Source organism: Cinclus cinclus, chromosome 11 (genome assembly GCF_963662255.1).
Source record: "Cinclus cinclus chromosome 11, bCinCin1.1, whole genome shotgun sequence".
NCBI classification, from domain to species: Eukaryota; Metazoa; Chordata; class Aves; order Passeriformes; family Cinclidae; genus Cinclus; species Cinclus cinclus.
The window spans coordinates 4,445,265-4,470,119 of NC_085056.1; the positions used below are offsets into that span (position 1 = coordinate 4,445,265).

Consider the following 24,855-nt stretch of genomic DNA (forward strand, 5'->3'; position numbering starts at 1 on the left):
AGGCAGGAAAGTCTAACCATTAAATTCTCCTTCCCCTCTCACTGGGTTCCAAAGTTATCTGTGGGTGGTCAGTGACTCCCAGATCCCCGGGGGGCAAAAAAAAAGAATTTTAAAGTCACATATTAATATTTTACATGCAAAGATTTACTTTTGCTCACTGAAAAGAAAACAGAACAAAAGGCAGCAATAACAATGTTCTGCCAAAAAACAAGAGCAATCTCTGCCCAGGATCTATGGCAGACAAATACCAGCTGGAAATAAACACTGTGCTTAGTTCCTATCACAAAGGGTGAAGTCAGCCTAACAAGGTCTCATATGGTGAGGTGGAGGGCAGGGTTAGGCAAATGGAGCTGTTTGGGCTCAAGTGCCCCAGTAACAGAGCTTCCAGATGGCACAGACCATGACCACTTAGCTGCCAAACCACAGCCAACTGCTAAACATCCAACCCAACCCACTGGGTGTTGTAAAACACTGCACAGACAAAAGAAGAACTGGCACATTTCCACAGCACTGCAGTTCTCATTTCTCTTCCAGTTGATTCTAGGAAATTACTTTCCCAGTGACCACTCTTTGCTGTACCAGGTTCTCACAGAGTCAGTGTTCTTCCTCAGCATCCTTCAGGAAGCCTATTCTTCAAACTTGCACAGACAAGTGTGCTCCTGAATCCAGAGAATTTTCTATGCAAAAACCCCACCTAAAGCAAGGCAAGGACACTGGCACGAGAGCAGTGCTTGGCTTCTGTACGTACTCCTTGGTCTCGTGAGGGCTGGGGGTGGGCACAGCATCGGTGAGGCGCAGCTCAAATTCAGCACACCGCAGGTGAGCCTCCTTGTAGTGTTGGATGAGATCATAGATGCTGTCAAAGGTGAGGTTGTCTGTCAGGTAATATTTCACAACGTCCCCATCGCTGGTGGAACGGATCCGGCAGTGCTGGACTCTGCCTGACCTCCTGAAGGAGTGGAGAGAGCATAAGGGAAACACAGAGTTTGTAACAGATTTCCTTCTTTCAAAGCACTTCCCCACCCGTCCCTGGTCAACCACTTGGGGAGCTTGTGAAGAGGCAAGAAATCTGTGTCACCTCATAAAACAGCCACAGTAACAAGCAACAAACATTCTGACAAGGGAGATTACAGGACCAAAAATAGTGATTTTCAACTGACAGTAGTTTAAAATCTGGCATAAATTTATTCTGCAAAATTTGCTTTGACAGCTCTCTGGGTCAGAAATCCATCTGACACTATTCCTCATACTGTTCCAACCAGAAAAAAAAAGAAAACACCAAACAAATCCCCCATTAAATTTGTATGAAAATGACCATACCAGAATGACAAGGTGTAATCATCAGGGAAAGCTTCACTTTCCCTAACCAGGAATGTCCCATCCTTGCCACCCATTTCAGCACAATATTCCTGGAGCAGTTTCTCAGCAGTTGCTCTTCCCCCTTTCATTTTCCCATGGAACCATTTCTCTTTTAAGTGCAGTTCAGTTCGTTTCACCTCCTGGACCAGAAAATAAGATTTTTTTTTTTATAGCACATTTCTAATTTTATGACTTTGAAACTAAGTATTTGTTATTGGTGATACATAACAATCTACTATTTCAGGACTTCAGCTCTTCCTAGGCTTGAGCTCTCCAGCCAATCACCTTTATGATTACCTGCTTTTACAACCCACAACAGCCAGGTAACTTGTGTTACTAAAGTAACACAATACACATTAATTCATTCTGTTTAGTTTGAGAATCGCAGTAATACTTAAAAGACTTGGTGCCCAAATTAACATTAGGATAGGTGTACTGAAGTTATATTTCATTGTCCTTGTACTCCTCCTTGCAACCTCCACTAACCAAGAGAAAAAGTTATTTTATTAAAAATAAGGTTAACTAGAGCTGACCTTGGCAAAGATCCTTTTATAGTTTTTTATCCCCACACTTGCTATCTGATATAGAACAAACGCACAGGTTCTACATTTCATCAGCATAAAAATACACATCTGTAGACACTGAAATAATAAAAAGAACCTGCCTAAGGAATAAAACACAGCCATCACCTTTGATGAATCTTCATCAGCACTCTGTTCTATGTCATCACTGAATGAAAGCTTTTCATCAGCAATAGCGCAGTAGTGCCGAGTCCATTTCTGAAAGTTGGGAGATATTAAAACCATTAAGAGAGGAAAACTCAGTAACCACTCTCAAGCACAACCTCAAGACAGGATGCAACAATAAAAAAATACACTTTCTTCCTCTCATCCACACCTACTCAACTGACAATATTACTTACAGAAATAGTAAGAAAATTCATGTAAATTTTCAGTATTACAGAACTCATTAACAACCTGTAGCAGATGTCATAAAAATAATACCTGTTCTATTGTGTCCCACATGTAGAGTTCTCCTTGCTGCTTCTTTTCTTCTTTCTTTTCTTCCAAGTTCACATCAATGTCTCCCTTTGGCCCCAGTTTTTTGTGCTTAAAAAACCAGAAAAAAAAAAACATTCATACACTCAGAGAGAATCACACATAAAATTGGTCATAATGTTTCAGCATACTCAGTGTTACTAGACTATGTCCCTCCATGGCACAGCCATCTTCTGTCATTATCATAACAGCAGATGCTCCACAAGGAACAACAAAGGCAGGAACTTCTTTCTTTAAAATCTAGATCCCATAATAAAGGTTAAAAAAAACTAGTAGAGGTATCATTGAAGCAGTGAAGAAACAAGTAGTTTGATAAGATCTCACCATTCTTTGGAGAACAGAAAACAAGAAGCAACATGTACTTAGAAATAAGGATAAACAGGAATCCTTCTGCAGAGAGTAGCACATAAGGAACAAAAATCAAAACAAAAGGAAAATATAAGGAATTAAAATGACTGAGGAATTCACCCTTTTACAAGAAAAAGGAGTACAAGGGAAATCCTTTATGAAAATAGGGGTCAAGTTCTACTTTCTTTAGAGTGTTCACAAAAGTGTCTCAAGGCAACATCAATTACTTAACTGCAGTTAATGATGGGATTAATCATCTCATATCAGACATCAACCACATTCACTTCTGCACAGCCTACTCTTGGCTGATTTTAGTTTGACAGGCCTAGCTGAAAAATCTCACAAGCCAGTGAAGTAGGTGTTGCCTCTGACTGTTTACTGACAACATTTTCCAAACAAAAGCCAAACAACACAACCACCTCACTGGCAGGTGCTGATGTATTTAAAGACTAGTCAGTGCTCTTTTAAACAGCACAGAGTGATATGGATGTTCTCTGTGCACACTCATAGTAGTTTGTAATTCCCTTTAAATCAGATCTGGCACATTATTAATCATATGCCTATGAAAGTCCCCTCTCTGCTCTGCATGGAAACAACAGACAGTCTGGAGAGTGCAAAAAAAATCCCCAAAAACTTAAGCACACAAGTTTTCCACCTTATAGTGGGGTTCTGTTATTTCCAATCTTGCATTCAAGAGCATATTCTTATACCTATCTACCCTTATTTCTTCCATTCAGATCTCTAATACAAGACTTGTCTGTTACAAGAGCAAGGAAACAGAAGCATGGGCAAAAATAATTATTTTACTACAGAGATCACGAACAGCCCTGAGATTCTTCACCAAATTTTGCCATATGAGAAGTTCTACCACAGTTTCAGTCTGAGAAATCTTCTTTTGGTTGTGTTGTTGTGCACAGCAGAGCTCATTAAACACCTGCACTGCCCACAAGGTCTGACACTAACAGGGACTGCCTTCTCAGAGCAGTGCCTCAGTGTTTCACTAAACAGTGTATTTAAATGACACTGAGTTAGCAAACACTCATCAATTTGTGAAATCCTCACAACTTCAGTGTGTAGCCACAAGAGCTTTGGGTTTTTGAATGAAAGGCAGTCTTTGAAGAAAACAAAGAGTAATACAGATCTATCTTTCTATTCAATAACATATTTCTATTATTTTTAAGCAAGCCACATGGTATAAAACATCTGTGATGAACATCTGCAGCAGTGAACTTTGTTGAAATTTAGCAGTGACATTTCAGGAGCTGGAAGACCTTTAGAAAAGAGCTGACGTTTGATCTGACACTTGAACTGCCAACACTTACTGCAAAGGAAACCAAGAACAAGCACTTGAGTAGAGTTTTACATTACTGCCAAATCTAACCAGTAAACACTTCAAGCAAGGGACTTCTTGAAACTCATCTGTGAGGTCAGGAAGAGTCAGTATTTCAGGCTCCTGCTTTGGCTCTCCTATTTTATCTCCCAGCACACAAAGCAAGCCTACCTTGATGATGATTTTTTCTTTCAGCTGGGTTGGTGATGGGAGCTGATCTGCACTGGCTTCAACAGGCTTCATCAAAAGCTGATCCCCAAACACCTCCTTGAACACTTTGGCCATGTGTCGCTGCTGCTCCACACTGCAGTGCTCTTCAATTGACAGAATGACTGGGTATCTTTGGTGGACAAAACCAAGGTGAATGAAGACAATTTCTTTTTGCTACAGCTGGCAAGGTAAGGAAGACAACACCCTTCCTCAGCCCCCAGATGAGAGAAAATGTTTAAAGGAAACAAGAAGACAAAAGGAAGATATGGATGCAACAAATAATAACAAATATGCAGTCACAGAGTTGCCAAGGTCAGAAGGGACCTGTGAAGCTCCATATAATGCAAATCTCTTCTTTGGAAAGGCCCAATTCCTAGGTTAGATCAGATTGTTCAGAACTTTATCCAGCCAAGATTTGAATATCTGCAAGGACAAAGACTGCTTCCAAGCTCTTTGGGCACAGCTTCACTGCTAAAGAACCATTATGTGAAAATTTGTTTCTCCTCTCCTCAAAACATGTCTCTTTTCCTTCACACGTGCTCTGAGAAAAGTCTGAAACCATAATTCATCCCGTATAATGGCTGTCACTAACACAAAGTTCCTGTGCAGACACTGATCCACATGGGAAAACACTGTGTCCAAGTGGTAACATGGAAAAGCAAGATAATGCCAGCTTGATTCCTTCCCCAGGTATTGGGTAATATTTTTCATGTTAAGGACATTCCAGCACAAGTTAAAGAAGGGCAGAGATGCATCTCTAAACTGTGGTTACCAGCTCAGCAGACATGCTATAAGTGCTGGATGTTCTCAGCTAAGACCTTCCCTACAACAGAAACACCACGTGATGTGACAGATGTATGATTTGTCAACTGCACTATTTGTTAAATTTTTTAAAGATTTAAGACACACTGTAAAGAATTTGTAGGTTCACTTTCAACTTAATAAAAGAAGACTCAAGAAAGGAGCTGGAAACCACTTTAGGGTACTCACTATCTTCTTTAGAAATGGTTATGCACTGGGACTTCCTCAAAAGAGCATCTATTAAAGACCCACATCTGGCAATAATGAATGCTGCTGGAATCCATTATTCTCTGATTACTTTTTGCTCTAGATTACAGAGAAATTAAGTTCAGAAAGGTCTGAGCATATGAAAATAGGCTGAAGGAAAATAAAGCTTACTCAGATGTGACAAAGGCATGGTCTTTGATTGCCTGCACTACATCATCAAATTTGATCTTTGTTGTCCGTGTCCATCCATGGTAAATGATGGGTTTCCCATCAGGACCATCCCAGCAATCCACTAGGAAACACAAGCAGTGGAAAAAGTAAGAGACCAGGTAGCTCCTTAAATGAGTCTGGTAAGAAGAATACATCCAAAACTTCAGTGCTCTATACACTGATCCATAGACCTTAATGTTCTAATAAAACATTCTATCAGATGAATTCATATTTCTCACAGAGGAAACTGAGTTTACTTAAGTAAGAGAAAGACAAATAAAATACATTACATAATATTCCCAAAGCATTATTATATAGGAGTCTGGAAATAAGAGATTCAGGCAACTACAGTGTCTATCTACTAGTTTACAGTAATTTTCCAGGGATAAATATACTCCAACAAGACACAAGCTGAGAGCATCTGTCTTTTGTTGATTTCAGCCCTGAAACTCTAATTTGAGATACATTTTGCCTTAGTCAAATAAACAACATGAAATTAAAGTGAAAATTCTGAATAAGGAACAAAAGCACAGAGCTGAAGACACATACACAATTGCTGGGGAACAAAAACATTAACTGATTTACAAGCAAGTTAAACAGGATGACAAAAGGCACCAAATCACAAAAATCTCTGTGCCCTAGGCTAGTCTGCATTACAATGAAGGTAAATAAACTATCTATGCTACACAAGTACTCCATCTTAAATCCTAAGCTTTCATATAGATTTAGGGTTGAATTCTTGGTGTAAAGCAAGAGGAGAATTAGGAAGACTCTTAAAACTGCCTTGGAACAAGAATCAGAGGAAGTGAATAAGGCATTGGTGAGACATAAAGAAAACAATTTAAGGAATCAGTGATTTTTGTATGACTAACTTCAAATTCAGAAAACAAACAGTTCTTGATTTCAGTTCTTATTTCTTTCTTGCTATACAGGGGAAACTACTTGTACAGATAACATGTTGCAAACTATTCCACAAGCTCTTTACTCACACTCAATACATCGACATCCCATCCTGAGGCACCTGATGTAAGCTTCTGTGGAGGATTCACTGCGAAGCTGGTCTCCTGTCAGGTATCTAAGGAGTAAAAGGAAATGTTAAAAAAGACAGGCAGTCAATTTCAACTAGCTCTCACTCACTCACTGGGTAATATTTTGCCTCCTGTCATGGACAATGTGTGTTGATTTTTTTTAATTGGCATTTTGTTGGTTCGTTTTGTTTTTTTTTTTTTTTTAATTCGAATGAAAGAACCAGACTTTCCTGAACCTGATGCTATCAGGTTTTATGAATGGACCAAATTACAGGAGGTTAAAGGCTCAATTTAAACAGCAATCAACTCTGACATCCTTCTAGAGAGCAAATCATGAGCTTTGAAACCCACCTAAACCTCATCATGCTCCAACATGAGCATGTGGGAGGGATGTGGAAAGTATTTAGAGTGAAACCACACCTCATACTTCAAAATACACCTGTATGCTATATCCATATCCACTTCATTGCATTCCCTGCATTATTTTATTTGTTCATCTCTCCTTCTTCTCTCTACATGTTTTTTTTTTTCCACTACAATGCCAGATGAGCAAATCTACTTCATTTGACGACAGTTTAAACTCATCATCGCATACTTTGTACAACTAATGAATTCTGACATGAGCTCAGTGAGGCTGTTGGTGCTTAAAAAAAAAAAGAAGCCACTTCAGTAACTTAAATTTTTGAAAGGAGAGAGGCTTTCAGAAAGTTTCAAATCAATAATTTTTTTTATTTTTTACCAGGACTTGGGTCTTTTTGCAGCTGAGCTGAGTTGTATCTCAAAACCTGTAAGATCTTATGAGAAGGGGAAAAAGGAGTTCCAGAAACCCTATCTGCCACATTTATACCACACTGTAGGAAGGTTTCACACATCCACACAGCACATTCCTGGCATAATTTACATTTACTGTCTCTCTCACATTGCTACATTTGTTTGAACTGGGGTAGACAACAGGGCTTTTGGTAACTTACGTGTTATGAGAGGAAGAAATCCAGTAATGGGACAAAGGATTATTCATGTCCTGCACATCTATTGAATCATATTTCTCATCCCAAATACTGTTTTCTTTTGCAAATAGGTAAGTGAGGAACTACAATAAAAAGACAGAGACTGAATTTAAACATTTTTACCCTATAAGAATAAAAGAAACCCAGCAATGCAGCAAGAGAGATCTAGAGGTCCTGACACCCAGTGAAAATTCTGTGAAAGAAGTCTATGAGAACTACTACAAAGTACCATTATCTCACCTCATCAACAAAGAGGAAAGGTTCAGCAGTTTCTCTCATAGTGTCATCAACAAACTTTGTCATTCGTTCTCGGACTTTATTGAGATCCTGTGCCCAAGATTCCTTCAGATAATTGCAATACAGTAAAAAAAAACAACAAACATTTAAGAGTGGTGCTAGTACTAAAATCAAACAAGGAACAGAGAGATCTACAGAGAGATACACACTATGTAAGTACAAATGTGCAATGACAGGGAGAAAAAAGCTGGCCTCCTTGGACATGCCTTAACTATAATCTCTCTCATTTATAAGTGCAATCTGAACATCCTTTGAATACAGTGAAATTGGGAGAAAAAGAAAGTAGCAAGCTTACACAGGAAGTGTAGATCTCACTTTTCAATCGTAATTGCAAACCTGGAGCTCAGCAGTGCCTAGCAAATAATGTACCATTTTTTCACATGGAGTCTGTGCTAAATAACATTTGAGAAATCCATGAAAACACAGTTCCAATCCCTGCCTTCATCCTTACCTACTTGCTGGCACAGGACAGCTAACTGGCTCTATTCAACAGGAAACTACCTTTGCCTGGAATGCAGGCAGGCAGCAATATGAGAGCTGCCAAAATGGCCAAGGCATTACCCCAGTGCTGTCTGGTGACAACAGTGACCAGGCCAGGCATTCTTCTCTGACTGTACACATCATTTACTCCTAACCTTGTCTGTTTATCTAAATGACGAAGTGGAGACTTGTTAAAACCTTATTTACTTTGTCCTCCCTCTTGTCCTCTGGTGCACCTTCAGAAATTTTATATAGATGAAAAATAATAGTTCTTTTGGACTTCAGTGGCAACAAAGGAGAAACCTTTCTAAGCCCCAGTATTATAGTGGCATCAATCATATTCTATGACTCTTCACATTTCCTTTTAATGAGCACAGAATTCTGTGATACAACACCAAGTAGAAGAGTTCAGTATTTCTTTAACCTTCCCACCTGCTGCTCGTGTAGCAGGAATCTCTGGAAGTCATGGAGGTGAACTGCTGAAGCGTCTGGACGGTCAGTATTTCTTTAAAAAAAGAAAGGGAAAGTGAATCTAAAGAAATAAGATAGGTTAATGAGATGTTACAGCAGAAGATGACATGGGCTTGTATCTTGGATTTACAGGATAAAGGTGCTGCCACCAGCAAGAGACTTTTTATCATTTCAATGGGCTTTAGATTAGGCTTGTAATACTGTATTATCCAATTATTGTATTTTGAGCCTCCTGGATTCCTGATGTACTTTTGAGAGGGATTCACTGGGAAAAGCACCAAATCTGTAGTCATTGCTTTGTAGCAAATGAGCTGCATTAACTTGACCAGGGTGTTGGTAGGTTTAGTTGAGGCACATGGAAAAGCCTCTTTTAAATTATCACAGATCCACACTTCACAAGTAATTCTTTCTTTGCAATATTTAGATGAACTACTATGATAGACCAAAATCTTCTGAAAAAGGGGCAGCTGCACCAAAGAAAAGTGGTATCACTGATCTGCCTTCTGTGAGTCACAAACACAGCAGCACCTGGTACCAGGAAGGTTCTTATAAATCTGTGCTTTTAAGCAGCCTCACAGTTTAATTCATTACGTGACCCAGAGCTATGGAAATACTTGGTACACTCAGAGCAAACTTTGAAAGTTACTTCCTTAATCTGTTAGTGTCATATTCAAAACTAAGATAAACTGATTTAACCCACAATCAATGGGTTAGCAATGCCTGGGACCTTCTTCATGCTGTACACTTCTTACTTAAACTTTCAAGTCCATCAAGTGGAAGATGCAGAAACCATTACTATCACGATTCAGCTCAGACCTAAGCAAGGCCTGTGGTGCACAACACCACTATCCAGACTGAAGCAAAAATTTCTGCATCAAATTCTTCTAAAAAACAATCACCAGGACTTGCTTCCAATGTAAGTTCACCTTTTTGAAAGCAAAAATATTCCACTTAGTAAAACACCAGAACAAAAAAATATGAAAAAAAACACAAACAGTGAGGTAATTAAAAATCAATTCTTCAACACTCTAACCAAATGAAAATGCAGAAAAATAATACAAATGAAGAGTCTCACCCAAGGATGAAAACAGAGGAATCCTTTTTGAATTCATCAAGAATCTTAAAACAAAACAAAAAAAAACCAAATAAACAAACAAAAAAAAATTTAAAAAGGGAAGAAATCTAAAAATAAAATAATATCCAATTTTCTATCTAAGTCCATCTAATAATGTCCATTGGTTTGGAAAGGGGAAATGTCTGCTCTAGAGAAGTTGCATACAAGTTCGCAAGACACATTTTTAATTAAATGCATAAGAAAAAACATACTGCCAAGACTGGCAACTGCACTTCAGGCCTTTCAATGTGAACACAACTCTCAAACAAAGTACTTGCTTTGATAAAGCACCTTATACAAACAGTCAAATTTCTGGGGAGCTTTTACTGTTTGATATCCCAGAAAAACTGGAATTAAGTATCATCTATCACATTTATTCAAGTGAATATAAAACCTAAATAGTTTCTAGCTGGCACAGCATCATTAGAGATTGCAGGAAACTTATCAAATTACCCAAAGTACTTGTAAGCAAATTCAGGAATTTCTTTGCAATGATTCACACAGGGCAATAACATGAGCTTATAACAATAACAAGGCAGAGAGGCTCCTTACAGTGTGTTTTACTCTTCAGCTTTCTGCTCAAGCTAATTAACAGGACTTTCATGGCCAAAACTAAAACCCTGTCAGTTAATCTAGGTTTTTGATCACTTCACCATGATTTCAGCATCACTTTTAAACAGCACAAGCTGTACTGCCAGAAAATCAGCACTGACTTTGACTATTGAAGCTTCCAGCTTAGCATCTGCAAAATTAAAGTTGAATCCACAATAAGCACATAGCCAAAAAAGACATTCATGCAAGTAATTTCAAATTATGTGTTTTCACACAGTTTTAAAGGATTCCTAACTTTCAGAGTCACTAAAAGCATGCAGTTTCCACCAGCTCCATGAATCTGTACAGCAAATACAAGGGAACAGTAGTCAGGCAGTTGCCCACTTAAATTAGCTAAAATGTAATTCCACTGCATTTATGCCTCCCAAGGACTGTCTGATGCATGTCCTATAACAGACCTGCTGCTCGTAATCTGGAATATGGAATGGCTTCTAGCAGTAAAAAAACGTGCCAAACCTAATAAAAAGATTTTCAGCATCCTGAACAAACTCACAAAAATAATTCCTCCTAAAAACTCCCTAATATCTGTGCCTATCTCTACTACCAACACACAAGAAGCAACACAAATGATTTGTTCATCTCCTTAGGCCAGTTGCTGATAGTGACTGTTATCTACACATCGAGTACAGCACTGCACCCTTTTTCTGCTACAAGAATGAGGAAAAAACAAAAAGATAACCACCTCTCACTACTCTGATGCAGCAGTTGAACAGTATGAAGACTATTTATGAAAAGCTTACCAATTTCTGTTGTTCAAACATGATTTTCTTGTAGAACAAATGAAATTGTTCAAAAGTAAGCTCTTCCTTGTGAGCACCTATTTCCTACAACAGAAAGTAGCACACAGTGAATTTAGGATTCCCTGAACTGCACTTGCAGAGTGAACAAGTTACTCTTACTCCAGTTGGCATTCTCTCATGCATTCTGCTCTGCTCCAAATTTATTTATTTTTAACCACCTGGATTTTTCAATTTATTTATGTTTTTAAGAATACAAACAAGAGAACAGATGTTGGTTTGTGACACAGTGCTCCTAGCCCCCACCTCTGGCCTTGCATTTTGCACCCTCACTCCATTTCCACAACCAAGAGAGAAGTAAAACCCCATTTACTCATTGTTAGCTGGGGCAGCAGAAGCAAGAATATCTGCTTCAAGGGTGGAGAGTTGGAAAGCAGGAAAGGGTGGGGATATTCAAGGTTCCTGTAGGAATGGAATGACCTTCAAAAGTTATTAATATTGGCATTAGTTGGAGAGAAGAGGTTATTATTTGATCATACCTAAAACAAAATTAAGATGAAATTAATGTAGAAGAAAAAGAAAGATAAAATAATAAAATACTTTTCTAAGTACTTGCTTAGCACTGGAGCTCAAAACTCAGTGTTGGCTTTGATCAACCACAAAATGAAAAGAAGGAACATTTATGTCTCTATTTTCTTATACCCTCACATATAGGCAAAGCTAAGCTGACAAATTAATCAATATAATTTATGTAACTGTACATGATATGAATCAAAAAAAATGAAGTATCCTCAAAAGAAACATCAACACTTATCAGATAATACCAAACACATTTAAGTAATCAATTACCGCAAATTTATCCTTCAAGTACTTCATGCTGCTCACTTTGTAGTTTGCCTGGGGAAGTACAGTTTTCAGCTCTCTAAGACTGATACTGGGGGGAAAACAAGAAAAAAAAAATATAGCAAAATCACCACAGTTGTTTTGTTTCTAGTCAGCTACTCAGATATCTTTTCTATCAACACAAAAATGTAACTATTGAAAAGTTTTGGGTAGGGCTCATCTCACATACCTGTAAACTTCTATAAACTTATCACCTACGTGGAAGCAAGCCAGACATGCAGAAACAGGCATTTCAATTAATTTGGAATTAAAAGAACCATGTTGCATAGATATGTATTTCTCTCTCAGCAATTAATCTGATCTAGATGATCAGCTCAAATGTAGATATTTATACACGGTCAGATGAACAGCAGCCTTTCTTCCACTGAAACTGGATTACAGACACAGAAAACTTCATGCCAAGGCCGTACCAAACAGATGAGCACAAACAAAATAAAAAGCTCCAGTATTTTCAATACCATTTTAAACTTTTTCTCCAGTTGCTCAGTCTGGTAATGCTGATTTGCAGCAGCAAGACTCCTCCCTCTGCAACATCTGAACACGATCTCATCCTCTCCCAGTCAAGTCTTCCTTTCCAGTTCCATTTACAGAGAACTGCTGATTCTTTTCACAGAGTTTCAGAGTGCTCAGTGATATCCCAGCAACACTTCAAAACCCAAAGTTCTCTAGATAACAGCAAGGCAGCAAGTCAAAAGAGCACAGGTACAAGACCTTTGGGTCCTGTTGCTGAAGCCCACAAAATATTAGAGCAATACCAACAGCACCCAACAAAACAAGACTGAGGAACTCTGCCTTGACCTACAGAACAATTTAGAAGCCATTAAACCTCTGCAAACACAGGGTCAGAACAGAGTTGCTTAAAAGCAACAAAACCAACCAGCACCTAGATGAAAGTAAGACTTTCATTCTACAGTGTCCATGCAAGCAGCTACCCCATGAGATATTCTCATCTCCATTGTGCAAGAGGGAAAGAGGCAAAGCAAGAAGGAACTAAGCCAAAAACCATGCCCAAGCCAGATTAGAACTCAGGAAATTCCTGGCTTTCCGCCTCGTCGCCAGACCTCTGGAAAAAAACACTATTAGAAGCAAGAATGAGCACTCCATTTGTACACTAAACCAAGCACAAGCAATTTCCTCTGGCCAGACAAGTCCAAGAGAAAAAAAAGAGCTGGGACTTCATTACCACTGGAAGAAAATTCAACCTGTGGAACAGGACTTGCCTGGTAGCCTAACCTTTATAATTAACCTCCCTAAAAATCACAGCTCTGAACACAACGGCTCGGTCCAAACTCCCTTCCTGATTTTTTCTAATAGCATGAAACCATCAAGGAAGAGAAGGAAAAACTGTCTTCTCCACAGTGCAAGTCTCCTTGGTCCCAACCAAGCTGCCCCGTAGCAATGGTACAATCCTAAAGCAACAAATGAAACCTCTTCAGCAGGCACCTACTGTCAGCCACAGCTGCCCCATCCTAACATCTGCTTTTCTTTTGTGAATCCCAACCACACACCCCCATTGCAGGGTTAGTTCTCAAAACTCATCAGAGGCTACAAGTCAATATCCAGCAAAGGATGGGACTGTGGCCAGTTGAGGAAAAACAGCTCTGAAATGGGGTCTCAGCTCACCCTGCACGGTGCCACATGCTGCCTGCACAAGGGTGTGATTTCCTGCAATACCACGGCCTCAAGTCACACAATAGAATACCTCACTGCAGCTTGCTTTTGGGAAAAGGTGGACGCAAAAGGAAAAGCATGAGCTTTTCTACCCTGATTTGTACTTTAGAATAAAATGCATGTTTCCAGACAAAGAGAAAAACCATGGTGAAATAATAACACAGAAGGGAGGAAATGTTAACATTGTTCCCAGTGTCGCATGATTTCTGGCAGCTCTAAGGAGAGGTGTGCAGCTGAATTCGTTTTTTTTAAAAGTCTCCTTTGCGTGGTAAAGCTACAAAGCCACATCACACATGGACCTGAAAGGAACTATTGAAACTCAAACACATGAAGCCACACATCACACTGGGAGCTAGAACCCCTGGGACTTCTTTCACATGAAAAGCCCCAGGTCAGAGGTGATTCTCTGGCTTTGTTCTGTCCAAATACAAGGCAGAGACAAGCCCCTGGCCAGGCCAGTTGCCAGCTAAGCTCAGTCTCTACAATAACACATTGATCATTCTGGCAAAGTAATTCTAGGCTAAAATTTAAAATAGTTAGTTGTCATCGTTTGTTTCCTCATAATACCATGTACATAAATCAGAGGGAATGCTATGAACACATAGTATTTAGCAAAAGGCAAAACTCAAGTTGCTAAAGCAAGGGCAAAAGCCATTTTCAGGGATCTCATACTCCACATTTGGGACAACAAATTCTTTATTTCTTTTCATTCCATGTTAGAATCTGCAACAAAAATTCACTAAAAACGTCTGAAAAAAGACAGAGCTTCTTACCTATTTTTTCTAGTTTGATCAACAGAATAGATCTGCTTTCTCAGCCAGCTTGTAGAAGAAGGAGAAACAATAAAATTAAGAATTATAAAGAATATACAGCCAATAAAATTTCAAAATCCATAGACAAAACCCAATAGAAATACTTAAAGGTCTTAAGATTCAACTCTGTTAGCAAAGCACAAACCTTACCAGTGCAACATTCAAGGATCCTGCCAGTTTTTTTAACCACATTTCTAAATATGTACTTTTCTGATGCATTTTAAAGTCACATAAACAACACAGGAAGGGGAAGGGTGGGCAGGACAGAAAAGAATGAGTAACAAGAAGCTGTAAAAAAGTAAGAGGATAAAGTGAGCCAAAACTTCAGCTAATCTAAACTGGAGTAACTCCATAAAGTTGATGATTTCTGCCAGATTTATCTTTGAGCTGCTGGCTCACATACCTGTTAGATGCAAAACAATTAAAAACTAGAGAGAAGGGAGAGGGATTTAGAGAATTTTAAAGAAAATCCTTATTACAGTGCATGTCAGTTTTAGATGCAGAGTAAAATACTTTTAGTTGCACCAATAGTAAATAAATACATACACAATTTTGATCTAAGAAGATGAATGCAGCTGATCTTCATCCTCAACAGGAATCATTCTTCTTTGACAACACCAATGTCAAAGCCACAGTTTGGTCAGGGAGCAAGTGAGGGAAGAGCACATCCTCACTAACAGCAGTGGCCACAAACAAAAATGCCAGCAGTGATGAAAAGCAGTGGGGCAGGAGACATTACTGAAACCTTGTCCACAGAACTGGCAATCTGAGCCTGAGCAGTTTCACACACAAAATCCTCTGAAGAATAAAGGTGCAGTTTCATGTTCATATGGCTGACTTCTGAATTTTCCAAGAAGCCAACACACAAACACCAGCTGCACTTGTGATCTCAAGCAGAAATTTTGTTTTGGGTGCACAGAACAAGGTGCAAGTTCACATTAGTGTATGAAGCAGAGTGTGACTCCAGAGCACCTATGTAGCAAAATAGACATTGAGAATTTCCATATGAGGTTTCAGTGTCATACACTAACCGAAAAGTGTTGTTAGTGTAATTGGCAAGCACCACTTCTTGCACCTTAAAATTTTCATTCCAATTTTCCTCTTTCAATTCCCAGTCTCACAAAGTGAAAATATGTCCATGTACCTCTCTGTGATTGCAGGTGTGGGAGCACTCATGACCTCTTGATACAAGATATTTAAGCCACACAACCATTTATCAGTATCATCCTTAGAGTCAGCTGAAAAAAAAATAATACGCTCTGGTAAACATCAAAACAAAATCAATACAAAACCAAGACATAACTTGTTTAGACAAACCCTAGTATACAAAGCTGCTGACTAACCTTCCTCTTTGATAAATCTTATTGCATAGCTTCAAGTTGCTACTAATAAAACTAATAAAAATCAGCATAAATTTGGGCATAGGTTAGCTCTGACAAAAAATACCTGCTTTTAGAAGACTGTTTATCAAAGTAGGAAAGTTTCAATGCAGCAAAAACACTACAAAACTACTGCTGAGCTCCTGTGATAACACAATCAAAATTCATTTTCTTATCTTCTGTCTCCAAAGTGGAAAAAGCCCAGGACCCAGATCAGAGCAACTTGAAGGGCACAGGCAAAAGAACTCAGTAGTGTTATAGAATAAAGCTGGTACATTATATTCCCAGCAACCTGCAACAAAATTGCAATATACTGGCTTTTGACATAATCACCTTCTATTTATCTTAACCATGCCTCTCAACACAGTAGAAAGGGAGCAATAAACAAAATGGGTGTAGCATATATAAAATATTTAAATACAAGTCAAAAAAAGGTCTAAAATTCCTTACGTGGCCTAGCTAGAAGCCAGGTCCATCTTTCACCCAACCCTTCAAATCAGTAAATCACTCATTCGTTTTGTTTAAAATTTAGCTTGCCTTTCCATTTCCCAAACCAGAAGAGTCCTTCCCGTCACTTATCACTATTGCACTTTGTAATTCTTCAACCCAACAGAAGCAAGATGAGGAACTGCTTGCTGGGCACAGCTTTCTCTAGGAAATGCCAGCTAAGCTGAAAAAACCTTGCATGAGATGTGATCTTTACAGCCCTCAGCTGGACGAAGTCCATTTGCTTTAGCAGGCTGGCTCTGAAATGGCATGAAAGCATTCTTCAATTAAACCACCTCTGAAAAATTATCTTCACACAGGAGCTGAAATCTTTTATCAGCCTTCAAAGCAAAACAGTTTCTCAAAAAGCGAAGATTACATTTTATTTAAACATACTTTCAAACAATGCTTTGTCCCCCAAGGATGAAGCTGGAGCCCAGCCTCAGCTCCCCATGGAAATGTTTTTCAATTAGTTACAATTTCAGAAAGAACACCCACTACCACTGCCAAACCAATTATTCTCCCAAGATAATTCTGCCCTTTATGATAGCTACCAATCCCTTCAAGGAACAATTCTTTTATATTGTTTTAAGAAACCACGACAAAGCCCTTCAGCAAGGAAAAGGATTTCCCCCTTAACTGAAAATTATATCATGTTTTTCTGCAGTTCAGCATTACAGCAGCAGCTCATGGTACCAAGTACTTTCAAAGTATTGGCAGAGGCCTGTTTTGAGAAGTGCCATGGGGGAGGGACTGGGGGGGGTGTCAGAGGAAATCAAGCTGAAGTCCCTGGCACAGCTGCACGTAAGCACAGCCACTTACTCAAAATTCTCACAGACTTCAGCCAACAATATTAAACTTATTTAAAAACCTCTAAGAATGGATTAGTCACAAGCAGTCTTCCATTTGAGAAGCATCTGACTGCAAAAAACTTGTCTTCTAATACTGCAATCTATAAGAAATTCATCCCATAAATAATAAAAAAATAAAAGCTGTCAGTATTTAAACACTTATAAAGCACTCCCCTTTTCTCACATTAAGATTTTGCAATTGAGTTAAAGATTTAAATGGGTAAGCATGTTCCTGCTCAGGACAGAGAGAACTACAACTCCAAATAAATTGTCTGTATAGTTCTAAACCAATGACCCATTACAAACGTTTTAGAAAATAAATCTCTTTGTAAATTCCACTTGTTAGAAATTGTATTCAGACTCTACTGTAAAAATTTATATCTCTTTTCATTTCAAAATCTTTGTGTTTGTGACTCTGGATAATCTTGCCTGTAATAAAAAGTGTTCCAACCCTTTCTATAGATACAAGGTAGAAATTCCCTTTGTTTCACCCAGATCTCTTCATTTTAAATTTACTACTTTCCAATTTTATTTATGGTCCCCTAGTACTTATTTAGAAGAGGTTTAGTATTATCAGGTGACATGGACACAAATAACCCAAACTAAAACTTCATTTTTCCAAATTAGTCTGCAGCTGCCCACAGGTGATAGGAAAATTTCTGTGATACAGCTGCAGTGTAACCTTTTATGGCTGTAATATCCAAAATCATTTTGGCCAGACTAAGAGTGCTAGGACAGTATTCTGGCCACACTGAATAGCTGTCTTTAAAGAGGGCCACATTACCTCTGCTCTTCAGTGCTGACAACTTTACTGAGGTTATTTAACCAGTGAAAGTCTACCTTGCTAGAAAAAATCAAAAATGACACTCGCACGACACACTTGAAAGTGAAACATTCCAAATGCAGCAGGTCACAGGCAAGAAGGGCTAAGGAAAAGGTCTGACTCCAGATTTTAAGCATCTGGTGCACTCCTGAACTGCAGACGTTAAAACCACAGTATTCTGTGTATTCCTGTTCCGTCAGTGTGTTTGACTTGTTCAATCAGTAGCTTCAAAGAAGAAAGAAAGATAAAAGTACCTGCTAAACTTAAGGTGTTGAGGACAAACTGGGTACCATAAAAAATAGTAAAGCAGTGTTCTTCTCTGTGTCTTGCTTTGCAACGTTCAAAGTCCTTTGAATTCTTTCCTGGGCGAATTTCTTTTATTTCCATCAGATCCACTGAAAGAAAACAACATTCAGTCAATACAACTGCAGAGCCTGAAATGGTAGGATGGACAACTCAAAGCATGCACATATAAAATAGCTATATATAAATTATTTGTATTTTACAAGAAATGCAAATTGTGCCTGCTTGCAATCCATAATCCATAAATAAATAGAAACAGACAACAGTAGAAAAGGACCAAAAGAAGAAATATAATGCACCATATTTTTATTATTTCCCTATCACTAATTTTCCATGGACAAGGTGCATATACATGGCCCTTTGGGTCACAGAAAATGTGATTTCAAAAATGGCATTAACTCTAAGCAAGCAATTTTCCAATTGCCCTGACAACTGTTCAGAAATGAAAAAGGAAAGATACAATTCTACCCTATCCACCTAAACCACCCACATATATCTTAGATAGCCAGCTAACCTTGTCAGCTAGTACAGTCCCTGGTACTTTCAAGAAAAATATTTGAAGTAGGAATATAAAGAGGAAATCAAGCTTAATAATTAAAACATTTGTGAGTTTTCTCATGGCCATCTCCAGAGAGATGTATGTTATTTTACACAACCTGTTGTATTCCTTTCACCTTGCTGCTCTTCAGCAAACACGGGTATGCACTGGAGCACAGCAGAATGGGAATGCTGCACAAGCACACACTCTCCCAAGTCAGCTCCCTTTTTTCTAACCCTTGCTACAGGGCCTGCAGAACAGGAGTGAGACAGCACTGAAATAGAAGTATGTGTGCTCTCAAGATAAGATACTTATTAGAAAACTGAGGAAGTGGTTTTGCTCTGCCTGTGGACCAGAGAAATAAACAGCTCTTTCCACTTCTGGACAGTCTTGAGGAAGAGTGAAGAAAACCATTCAGTTCAGGGCTGCTCTTGAAATGTGTTAATCAGACCTAGCAAGATCCAAGGAAAACAGCTGAGGGTTTCTGTCCATGTGTTTAAAAATGCCTCAATATAAACCCCCTGTTTTAAACCAGCACCTCATCAGTAAAGAAGACCATTAACAACATAATGAAACAGAAGCTCTGCTGCCAGACAAGGGTGAGCTGAACAATGGTAAAGCTTCCACCTGTGTAATGCTGCATTTCTATAATGCCAATATAGACAGGCAAACAAGGAAGTTCATCAACAAAACCCTGATAATGAAACATTAATTCATCTTGGAACTTCTTATTTTCTGTAAAGCATCCCAGGACAAACTTCTACCAGACACTCCTTTTTCACTGTAATTTATCAACTTACACTGTGAAAATAAGACATCAAAGGTTAACCTGAACTAATCATAGGATACAAGCATCTTTCTTAAGTTAATATTTCCAAGCATCATTATTCTCAAGGTAGAGGGTTTAATGTCTCAGCCTCCCTCTTAAACTATGAAAACATCTCCTAAGATCTGCATATCTGACTGGTCAAGACCCCTAAATTTAGTTGCAAACTTCAAAAATAAATTTACATTGTGCCTATAAATGACCAGGAACCAAAAGCTCTTAATGATGACTCTGATCCCCTTACCATTCAGAGTCTCACTTAGGTCCCTAAAGATGTATCCAAATTACCATCCTAAATGTCACCATCTAAAAAAGTTGATCTTAAGCCATAAATTTACATTAATGTCAGCAAAGAAGAATCAGAATGCAGAGACAGAAAGCATCCAAATGGAGAGGGGAAGAGGTTGCATGGCTGCAGTAAATGGCACGGGACTGCACACCAGGCTGGCTCATTCTAACCACTGGCAAGTGCAACCTCTTCTGCTTTCCCTTCACCCAGCAAATCCCTGCTGAAAAACATAGGTTTAACTTCAAAGTGACTCACACCTTTCCTTTCAGACTCATTTAAATCCACACACATGAACAGCTCAACAAAAGGCCCTCTCAAAATACAAACTAGAAGCAGTGATAAAAGAGATTTCACAACCAGCATTGCTGTTGTCATTTCCAGGGGCTCTTACCTCACACTGACCTCTGAAATAAGCACACAAACTTACTCAATGTCCCCCCTCAGTTACACACAGCCACTACAGTCCTTCTCCTTGCATTACAGCCTTTCAGCCCCACCATCCTCTTCTCCAGCATGAACCTATATGCATATACATAGTGGCACAAGGATTTTTGTATGCACAGACATGTTATTGCTTCTCCAACTGGTTTTTCAGAAAGAGTTTCACTATATCCTAACTGCTAAACATTCAGCAAATAGAAGAATGGTTCAGCAAGAGAACAAAATTGGGTGAAAGACAGGAGAAAAAAACATTTATATTTAAAAACACAGATTCAACATTTAACATCCCTATTATTTTCAGGCAACATATTGTACACATCCGACAAAATTTGGGCAAGATATTATGTTTCCTAAGTAAATAAATTAAACAGGTCCAAGACACAAGTTTTATTAAACATTCTTTAGATTTTTACAGACATAAAGATATAATACATGTTATAGTTTCAGAAAATTAATAGAAATTACCTGTATCTATTTTAATGACATTTCATAGTATTGCTTAGGATTGTACTACTGTACATTATTGAAAGAAAAGCCAATGTAGGGAATCAAAGGAAGAGAAGAGAAATATGAACACAAAGCATTAATTCTGGTCTTGCACTAAGCTCTGTGGCCTCCATGGGCAGTCTGGAGTCACCTGGCATCCTCCACATGATGCCCAGTAACTCCAGAATGGCTAATTCCAACCATACAGAGAAAGGAGCAGGCCAGGAAAAGCTCTAACATGTGTCAGACTCAGATCAGTAAATCAACTGTACCAACTTAGTTGTTACACACTTACCATGAACTTTTTACAGCACAGTCTGCTGCTGAACAATTAAAACGTAATTTCATACCTATGCCAGAACTGCAGGATCAGCACTTCAGACACTTTTTGTACTGCCTTGAAGGACTGGAGCTTTCCTCCTTCCCAATCCCACATGCAAATGGCAGAGCCAATCCTGCCCTAGCTTCATAGACACATATTCCTGGGGCCTGATACACCCCAAAAAAGCACAGACCTGGACAGACGCACCTTGCAGAGTCAAATCAAATCCAATATACTTGCAGGTACAATTTCCACAAGAAAGGTGAAAGAAGATTAAAACATTTCCTAAGGAAACATGAACAAAAGTATGTCCTCTAGAGAAACGGACTCATATCCAGCAAGACAAGGAGAGCACTCCCCAGCACAGCTAAACAGTTTATTGAAGTCTAGTGCCACTCTAAAACTTACAATTAGTTTACATTTCATCCATTCCTTTATGTGACTATTCCCCCAGGTTGAAAGGATCTCTTTAGCAGACTCATCAGTCATGGATTGATTCTGACAACTCCCTCGAGTGGCTCTTTAAGGAGACCAGACTCCAAGGCACCTTCAAATACCATGCTGTCTCAGGCTCTGATCTGAATGTGCCTGGATGTGTCTCTGGATTCCAGGCAGCTCAGAGCCTGAAGCTGCCGAACTTCAGCTCCTGCTGCTGTGTGTTGTTTGGCAAATCAACAAATTAATTCAATGGATCATTAAACTGCTATATAGATATTTTCCTAATACTGCACAGATTGATTGCTCAGTTCTTCCCAGTGCACCTGACAGAGCTCTTTCCTGCCATGAACTTAAAAATAAACTTTTGATCCTCAACATCTCCACTGATCTCCATTCAAATAACCCAGCACCAGTGATCGTGTTCAGTCACACACTTGCAGGTACAAATTCCTGTTTCATTTCCTTCAGTCACACTTGGTGGTAAAACAGAATCTACATTTCACTGCAGCAGGTGCTGTGCAGGCTGAGGGGAAAACATGACACAAGATAACCAAAGGTAGAAAGCTACCTCAAGAGGAGAACTGCTAAAAAACCATTATATTATGATACACAACACTGTGCTCCTCATTCCAGGAGAGACCAGCACTGCTATTTAAAGCGAGAAGTTCTGGTTCTGTCTGCCACGATGGTCACCCTCCAACCACCTCTGGGTGGGAACCATCCAGCACCTGGACAGACAGGTGGCATAGGAAACAGACCCTGCTGGAAACCAGCCAGTGCCACCAGCAGAGCACCTTCTGTGAGCTGGAATGTCCATCTAAGGTCACTGGAGGAAGATGAGTTTGCAAGAACACGTTTGTCAGATAATCTTAGGCTGGAACATCAGACTTATAGTGTATAAATGCATGGATCAGAAAACCTTAGAGGCTGTCAACCCATCAAGGTACCCTTGATAAAAAGGTGTACATTTACAGTGCAAAAGTTTACCTGAACCTGGCATTATGGACTACAGAGTTCTGTAAGATAACATTCCTGATTCAAAGCCCAGACTCCCCAGGAATCGTTCAGTGTCTATGGCCACAAATGGTGCTCGGATCAGAGCTCAGTCACGTATTTAATGAAGGAAAAGAAAAAGCCCACAGAGAGATTCAGAGGAGGCTTAGAGAGTCAGAAATCATGTTGTGAGCATTATTTCAGTAAATCTCAAGAAAGCTTAAGGGAAACTACTGGCAACATTTTGAAGCAGAAAATAAAGGAGAGATCAACCAAGCTGTGTGCACCAAGACATGGGGTAGGCCATTCCCTCTATGAATATAATTGCATTTTCATGTGTATATATGTACAGCAACATTCCACACTCAGAACCAGACTTTTTGTTTCCAAAAATTTGCATTACAAAATATTCAAAAGTAGGTTTCATTTTAGAAAGGCAGAAACTGCCCACTACAACAGAGACTATGTGCAAATGAGTGCCCAGTGAATGAAGAAAGACTTTAGTGTCCTTTTTGCAAATGTGTTTCTTGGTGGTTAGTGAGGACAACAGCTCTGCTCTCACTTCTGCAGAATTAAATATTAACTACCCAGGGTGTGTTTTAACAGCCTCTTTATTTCAGAGCAGCAATGAAACACAAATCACATGTGACTCTAGAGGGAACAAGGTGAGGCTTCTCTCCGAGGACGAAGTCACAAGAAAGCAGAAATGTCCTGCAGCATGGCAGTCCAGATGTGGCAGGGAAAGTAATTCAGCTCATATAAACAGAGATGTTTACTGAGACATTCAGTGGCCCAAGGAAGTCATTACAGATAAGCCCCAAAACTTCTGAAAACACAGTAACAAAGATGAAACATGAGAGACCTGTGGTGCACCTTGAGAAAGCACCCATGAGTACCTTTCCAAGGGGTCCTCTGGGGATTTAGCTGAGTGACTGACATAAGGTTTAGAGAAGTGCACCTTTTAAACCCACAGGGTTTTACGTAATCAGGCCACGCAGAGCTGGCATGTACAGTAACAACAAATTACTACTAAATTCATAACTTCTCACTGGATTGCACAGTACAGCACCATGTTACAGGGCTTCCCAGTTTGAGCTCTGAATTCAAGGGACTGCACACCTGGCTACTGTTATCATATTAAAAATTAATGGGCACCTCCACAAAATGGAATAAGAATAGGGTAAAATTTACACACATGCTCATAGAAGTTTACATGCTGCTCCATGTAACAAAGCAAAAATGTTGGCATAAAAACCTAACTTTGGAAAAAAGATGGAGCACCTACATCTCACATTCACTTTGATTAACCAGTTTAGGGGTGCTGAGGTCTGTGCAGTTCATTCCATCCCTGTTTTGCTGGCTGGCCATGACAGGAAGTCTGGTCGTTGTAAGTTAGCATCAGACATTGCAGAACTGAGCTGCTAAAGGGAAGACATTATTTGAAAAGAGCTAGAGGCTACACATGTTCATTTTTTCATTTGACCACAGAAACCAAGCTTCATGTACTCAGCTGAAGACTTACACAAAGATCCCTGGGCTAACAACTGAAATACAGCCATTTCAAAACACACCAAAAAAGGGTGAATTTTAATGTTCCTTTGTGAAGCTACTCTATAAAGAGCAAGAAGTGGATTCACTTTGCAATAACATACTGTTCTTTAACAGTATTCAGAATACAGAAAGCAAATGACACACTAGAGACTGGAAGTCTTCAATCTGAGTTAAGTTTATTTATTACTTTAAGTCAGAAACAGTGAAGAAATTCAGACAAAAATTATGCTAGCATTAAGAAAAACAAAGGTCCCTACTAGAAATCAGAAAGATCAAGTCCAGTATTCAAGCCAAATTAAGCACTCATTTCACACTCCTCACCAGAATATGCAGATGCTCATAACTTCTCCCAGAGAGGTACAGATCTGTACATGTTTATACCATTTTATCCAACAGAAAAAAAAAAATTTCCACCACAGAACAAATTTACATTGATATTAACAATTCTACTAAATAAATGACTCAGCTGTTTAA

At 39.0% G+C, this 24,855-nt stretch overlaps 1 protein-coding gene across 3 annotated transcripts in view; it reads right to left on the reverse strand.

Annotated features, from left to right (window-relative positions):
* The window catches only part of PLCG2 (phospholipase C gamma 2), a 56,115-nt gene that overhangs the window by 21,389 nt on the left and 9,871 nt on the right, over nt 1-24,855 (reverse strand). Inside the window, exons 3-18 of one of the 3 annotated variants that reach the window (XM_062500297.1) lie at nt 18,449-18,589; nt 15,800-15,893; nt 14,617-14,664; nt 12,119-12,203; nt 11,273-11,356; nt 9,882-9,925; nt 8,768-8,840; nt 7,799-7,900; nt 7,523-7,641; nt 6,513-6,598; nt 5,485-5,605; nt 4,267-4,435; nt 2,364-2,468; nt 2,049-2,138; nt 1,321-1,499; nt 749-949 (exon numbers count right to left, since the gene is read on the reverse strand). In XM_062500297.1, the coding sequence (XP_062356281.1) occupies nt 749-949; nt 1,321-1,499; nt 2,049-2,138; nt 2,364-2,468; nt 4,267-4,435; nt 5,485-5,605; nt 6,513-6,598; nt 7,523-7,641; nt 7,799-7,900; nt 8,768-8,840; nt 9,882-9,925; nt 11,273-11,356; nt 12,119-12,203; nt 14,617-14,664; nt 15,800-15,893; nt 18,449-18,589 (1,741 nt within the window). Of the gene's footprint in view, nt 1-748; nt 950-1,320; nt 1,500-2,048; nt 2,139-2,363; nt 2,469-4,266; nt 4,436-5,484; nt 5,606-6,512; nt 6,599-7,522; nt 7,642-7,798; nt 7,901-8,767; nt 8,841-9,881; nt 9,926-11,272; nt 11,357-12,118; nt 12,204-14,616; nt 14,665-14,805; nt 14,829-15,799; nt 15,894-18,448; nt 18,590-24,855 lie in introns of those variants that run through there. The other 2 variants (XM_062500298.1, XM_062500299.1) reach the window with 2 other exon arrangements.